The 5,906-nt window shown below is 46.2% G+C and overlaps 1 protein-coding gene across 1 annotated transcript; it reads left to right on the top strand.

Annotated features, from left to right (window-relative positions):
• Positions 1-2,768: 2,768 nt before the first annotated feature.
• sb:cb81 (mRNA decay activator protein ZFP36L1-like) lies at positions 2,769-5,522 on the top strand. Its single transcript, XM_066685345.1, has 2 exons — positions 2,769-2,907; positions 3,217-5,522. Exons 1-2 carry the CDS (start codon positions 2,854-2,856, stop codon positions 4,306-4,308), a joined length of 1,146 nt encoding a protein of 381 aa, XP_066541442.1. The 5' UTR covers positions 2,769-2,853; the 3' UTR covers positions 4,309-5,522.
• The last annotated feature ends 384 nt before the right edge of the window (positions 5,523-5,906 follow it).

The raw sequence follows: 5,906 nt of genomic DNA, 5'->3' as shown, positions 1-5,906 counted from the left end.
GGAGGTTGCAGGTTCGATTCCCGCTCCAGATGACTGTCTGTGAGGAGTGTGGTGTGTTCTCCCTGTGTCCGCGTGGGTTTTCTCTGGGTGACTGTCTGTGAGGAGTGTGGTGTGTTCTCCCTGTGTCTGTGTGGGTTTCTTCCGGGTGACTGTCTGTGAGGAGTGTGGTGTGTTCTCCCTGTGTCTGTGTGGGTTTCCTCCGGGTGACTGTCTGTGAGGAGTGTGGTGTGTTCTCCCTGTGTCTGTGTGGGTTTCCTCCGGGTGACTGTCTGTGAGGAGTGTGGTGTGTTCTCCCTGTGTCTGCGTGGGTTTTCTCTTGGTGACTGTCTGTGAGGAGTGTGGTGTGTTCTCCCTGTGTCCGCGTGGGTTTTCTCTGGGTGACTGTCTGTGAGGAGTGTGGTGTGTTCTCCCTGTGTCTGCGTGGGTTTTCTCTGGGTGACTGTCTGTGAGGAGTGTGGTGTGTTCTCCCTGTGTCTGTGTGGGTTTCTTCCGGGTGACTGTCTGTGAGGAGTGTGGTGTGTTCTCCCTGTGTCTGTGTGGGTTTCCTCCGGGTGACTGTCTGTGAGGAGTGTGGTGTGTTCTCCCTGTGTCTGCGTGGGTTTTCTCTGGGTGACTGTCGGTGAGGTGTTGGTGTGTTCTCCCTGTGTCCGCGTGGGTTTCCTTTGGGTGAATGTCTGTGAGGAGTGTGGTGTGTTCTCCCTGTGTCTGCGTGGGTTTTCTCCGGGTGACTGTCTGTGAGGAGTGTGGTGTGTTCTCCCTGTGTCTGTGTGGGTTTCCTCCGGGTGACTGTCTGTGAGGAGTGTGGTGTGTTCTCCCTGTGTCTGCGTGGGTTTTCTCCGGGTGACTGTCTGTGAGGAGTTGGTGTGTTCTCCCTGTGTCCGTGTGGGTTTTCTCTGGGTGACTGTCTGTGAGGAGTGTGGTGTGTTCTCCCTGTGTCCGCATGGGTTTCCTCCGGTGACTGTCTATGAGGAGTGTGTTGTGTTCTCCCTGAGCGACCCTGAGCTGGATAAGCTGTTACAGATAATGGATGGATGGATTACTCACCTATGAAGCAGGAATAGAGCAATATCCACATCTTGGTTTGTGCTTTTCAAAGTTTGGAGGTCTGTCCGTTGGCCAAATAACTCCAGATGCATTTTCTCTGCCGTGAGCAGAGACATTGCTTAGCATACACTGTAACAGTTTATTTGGGCCACAAGGCCTACTTTAACATTTAAGGCCTGGCCATGTCTCCCCGTATGTGTTGGTTTGTGCTAATGCCAACTGCAGAAAAGGCAAGTTTACTGTCCAATGAAATTCAGTATTGTACTGAAAAGTGACAAGAATATATATGCTATGAAACCATCATCATAATATCAGATCATCCAGCTGGAAGCAGAGCCCTCGGTCACGACACTTCAGTATTATGTGTGAATAATAAAGCCCTGTCAGGGGTCACAGTGCAGTGCACTGTGCTGTTATGAATTATTACACACTCTACCTTATCAGAACCAAGCCAGGTGCTTATAGACCCCTATTTCTCTGATGACTGTAATATGAGGCTGAGATTGTCCAGCACAACTACACCATCAAGACCGAAGCAGAGCTACAGTGAGGAGAGAGAGAGAGAGAGAGGGAGAGAGAGAGAGCGAGGAAATAAGTGGAAGACATAACAGCTTCGGTGCAGACTAAATCACAGAAAGCTGTCAGAGACAAACACTTTACACAGAAATGAACACACACTTTAAAAGACACTCCACTGCTGCCATTTCCTCCACATCTGAGAGAGTGTATACAGGAATGTAACTGGTGCATTTGTTGAGGTTCTAATAAAAGAGCTGTACTTTTATTTAACCCCGTACATTAACACATGAGAACATTGAGAAAATGTTCAATTGAGAAAGACAACTAGGTTGTCATGGAAATCTGGAAAGTAACACCACAACATTTTTAGATTTTAAATAGTTCGCCTGTGTGGGGGAGGGGGAGGGGGTCTGTTTTGAGAGTTTTTTGCAATGATAATGAGGGCAGTTTGCACATCAGTTATCAAACTGTGGAAGATAACAGCTCTGAAGTATCTGAGAACCATTGGTGACACACTCAAGCTTACACAGTGTAATTACCCCATATTGAAACCGTATTGCTGATACTTCATGGTATTTTTTTTACTTCAATTAAATCCCCTTTGTGTGAAAACACCATGATTAATGGATTAATAGAAATGTCCCAAACAGATGAAAATAAACAATTTGTTACTCAACATCATGTTTAAATTTAGCACTTTTTCCCAATTGAATTTATTATTGAGCCACAATACATTTGAGCAGGAAACACAGCTAGAAAATGGTTTCCCAGTCACTTTAATTTATATGGTACTTGAAACCTGAAAGCATTAAAATGTATGTAGTCTGGTTAAGTGAAAAATTCTCCTCCATTTCTTCTCACAATGCAGTGCTAAAATACACAAGTGTCTGAAGCTCTGTGTGTAGATCGCCATCAGGAGTTTCACCAGGTCAAGAATGAACTGTGTTCATATACAGCGCTAAATCCCATATGTTTATGCAGCAATAGCTGCAAAATGCCAAAGGCTGCTTTAGCTGAGGGGTTTAAATTGAATACAATGACTCAGTTGGACTGGGAGAGAAGTGTGAATGGCTCTCTCCTCACCCCTTTGGGGGGGGGGAGCGTGAAAATAACTCTGCACTGAAACCACCCCTTGCCAAGATGTGGGTGGGGTTACAAGTTTGTGAGTATAAAGGAGGATTCCAGCAGATGGAAGGTGTAGTGTAGGAGAGCCTGACACCAACAGCGTGCACCAACTACTCTCACTTTTCTTGGCAAAGGACCAGCACACTCCTCTGAGGCATCTTCACAATGCCCTCCAACTTTCTGACGCCCTTCATCGAGTTGGACGATGAGTTTTGCAAGGTGGGTAACTTCCATTCACTTGTTTTTGCTCTCCAGTGTTAAAGTATAGAAATAGGATTCAGGTGGGTTTTACTATGTGAAGGTCTACACTAAACGCTTTTACAGTGAGTATAAGATTGAACGCTTTTGCTTTTGCTTTTGCTAAACCCCTGTTTTGAAACGTATTAACCACAGTTTAACCAAAGAGTTGCTGAGCTCTGTTACCACAAACCACTCTCACCCATGTTTTCTCCAACCATTTCTGATACCTTCCGCAACTTAAAGTACAACCTCTAATGACATGTGCTTTCTCTTTTCTTTCTTTTGTAGAACTTTCACAGTTTAGAGATGACAGAGGTTGTGCCCCCTGCTGGTCAGAAGCAACGTGTGGCTGGATTCCAGCGCAGACATTCCCTATGTCCAGTCACTCTGCCCAACTCAAAGTTCAACTGTGGCAGCTCAGAACCTGTGGCAGACTCCTGTCTTTGGCCCTTGGGTGGCATCATTGGCCAACAGTTGCCTCGCTCTTCTCTCAACAACATCCCATTCAGAGTGGACCGTTCCGTCAGTATGATCGAGGGACACGTGAGTGCCCTGGGAGGCTGCGAGTCATCTCTTCCGTCGCTGCCCCCTCCTCCGCCAGGCCTGAGCCTCAGCAACAGCTCCCTGGCCTCTCCTAAAGCCATGGGAGCCGTCCCGCCAGTCTCCACCCGCTACAAGACCGAGCTGTGCCGCACTTATGAAGAAAGTGGTACCTGCAAGTACGGCTCCAAGTGCCAGTTTGCTCACGGAATGGAGGAGCTCCGAGGCCTAAACAGGCATCCGAAATACAAGACGGAACCCTGCCGCACCTTCCACACAATTGGCTTCTGCCCATACGGGGCCCGTTGCCATTTTATCCACAATGCAGACGAGCAGCATAGCCAGCAAGAAAGTCTGCGGCAACAGAAGACAAGAGAACGCCCACAGCTCCTTCGCCAGAGTGTCAGTTTTGCCGGCTTTTCCTCTCAAGCCTTGACTGGTTTCCAGTCCCTCCCAGACCCACTGGCCTTCAGCAGAGCTGCCTCCGTCTCTCCCCCACCATCCACAGGCAGTCCCGACCTGTTGTCCCCATTGTTTCCTGAGCCTGGAACCTTGAAGAACAGCTACCGCTTCTCTGCCGATTTAGGCAGTGAAGGCCCTCGTTTCTACGCCCTCGGTGATCCTAAAGGCCATGAATGTTCCCAGAGTGTCTCCAGCCAGTGCAACAGCTTCACCTTCACTGGGTTAGCAGCCCTCCAACGCACTGGGTCCGCAGACTCTCTCTCTGACCAGGAGGGCTACTCCAGCTCCAGCTCAGGCAGTCTGAGCGGCTGCGAATCCCCCGGCCTTGAGGGACGCCGTCTGCCCATCTTCAGCCGCCTGTCTGTCTCAGACGATTAGAGCAAGAAAGAAGCGTATGTGTGCATATTGCATCCACAACCCAAGCGGACACGTGTGCCTGCTTTTGATTCGTAAAACTTATAAACTCTTTTTATTTTGTATCTTAAAAACAATGTATACTGTTGTATACCGCTTTGAAGCTGTACTGGGTACTCCACTTCTAGATTCACATTTTTTTGGGTCTCCTAGATGCTAGAGAGGTTCTATGTGAGAACCTTTCTGTACCCTCTATGTTTGAAAAATTTAGAAGAATTAACCGCTAGCTCATATGAGTTCATTAGCCACTAACACCCCTGATTTTTATTTTTATTTTTTTATGTATATGTACAGTGGCCGTGCACCTGTAATCTGTAGAGTACCAAAGCAAAGCAACTTAGTCTCTGTTTAGCTGTAGACCTTTACCCTGCACCCAAATATACTGTATAAGCAAAATGTAGCCTTTAGTGAAGGCATTTATGAATTTGACAGTATTATTAATGGTAGTTTAATCCAGTTCCCTTTATGAAACCTTATTTATTGACCCTTTTTGTTATGAAGTCATTTTTGTTATTACATTTTTTTGTTCACGTGGACGAGCATGCTTTACCGAGTTCACTGTGTTTGCTACGTTTGAGCTATCTCTTTAGCTTTAAGTGACACCAGCAGTACAGACTGAATGTAGAAACCTCAGGATTGTATCTGGTAGAACTGCCACCACTTTTCCATTGCCCTTCAGTGAGATCAGTGTTTGGGCTCAATCACTGCAAGCAAGTTTGTGTGTGTGTGTGTGTGTGTGTATGAGTATGAATGTGGATGTGATCAGTGACAGCGTGACAATGTAATAAGAACAAGTGCTGCACCATCTTTGTCTCTTGCACTCTCAGCTTTTAACAGAGAGACAAAAGATGCTATCTGCAATGTATGCATCAATAAATAAAGTGCATTCTCAGACGGTGTGATTAGAAGAAGCTTGAACCTCAATAGACCCCTTGTAATGGCTTGTAAGGACTGTGAGGTTCTTTTTTTAAGTTTAGATTATTGCCTTAACTGCGATGCAAACAGCTTTTTTTTGCCTTTTGTTAACTTAAACTTATTTATTATTTGATGGGGGTTTTTTTGGGCGAAAGAAGAAACTATGTGCTATGATTTGTATTGTGTTGTTTTTTATATAATTTAAAACCGGACTGTTTACATTCCTCGGGGAGGGTTATGTATCCCTGCTTTTATGATAATATATTGGTTGATTGTTTCGAAATAAACTTTCAAAACAGCAGCACTCGTGTTGCGAGTCTCTGTAGTTTTCCCTCTCTTTTTGCTGTACTTATATATTTACTGGCAACCCCATTATTGTAGAGCAATAACGTTCACACATAAGGCTACATTTCAGAGCTGAAAGCCCTTGTGACAGCTCTGTGGCTAATTTAAGCTGGGAACACACATACACGCACATGCACGCATGCAAAACTCCAAGACAAGTGAACAGATGAGAGCTTTTGTCTCTTTGTCTCGGGCTCTTTGTGCATAACAGACTGAGAAACGTCCCACTGTCAGCCGGTCGGGGACAATGGACCCGGGCCCTTTCTCTGGCCCTTGGAGGGAAGGAGAGGGGGAGGGAGGAG

The sequence above is a fragment of the Hoplias malabaricus genome, chromosome 11 (assembly GCF_029633855.1).
Source record: "Hoplias malabaricus isolate fHopMal1 chromosome 11, fHopMal1.hap1, whole genome shotgun sequence".
Lineage (NCBI taxonomy): Eukaryota > Metazoa > Chordata > Actinopteri > Characiformes > Erythrinidae > Hoplias > Hoplias malabaricus.
Note: the sequence above shows the minus strand (reverse complement) of the source record. Positions and strands in the feature narration are given on the sequence as shown.

What these genes read in the sequence shown, in the direction of transcription:
- sb:cb81 (XM_066685345.1), top strand. Translation starts at nt 2,854, where the DNA reads ATGCCCTCCAACTTTCTGACGCCCTTCATCGAGTTGGACGATGAGTTT. An exon ending in TGGACGATGAGTTTTGCAAG is followed by an intron (nt 2,908 to 3,216) that starts GTGGGTAACTTC and finishes TTTCTTTTGTAG; the next exon opens with AACTTTCACAGTTTAGAGAT.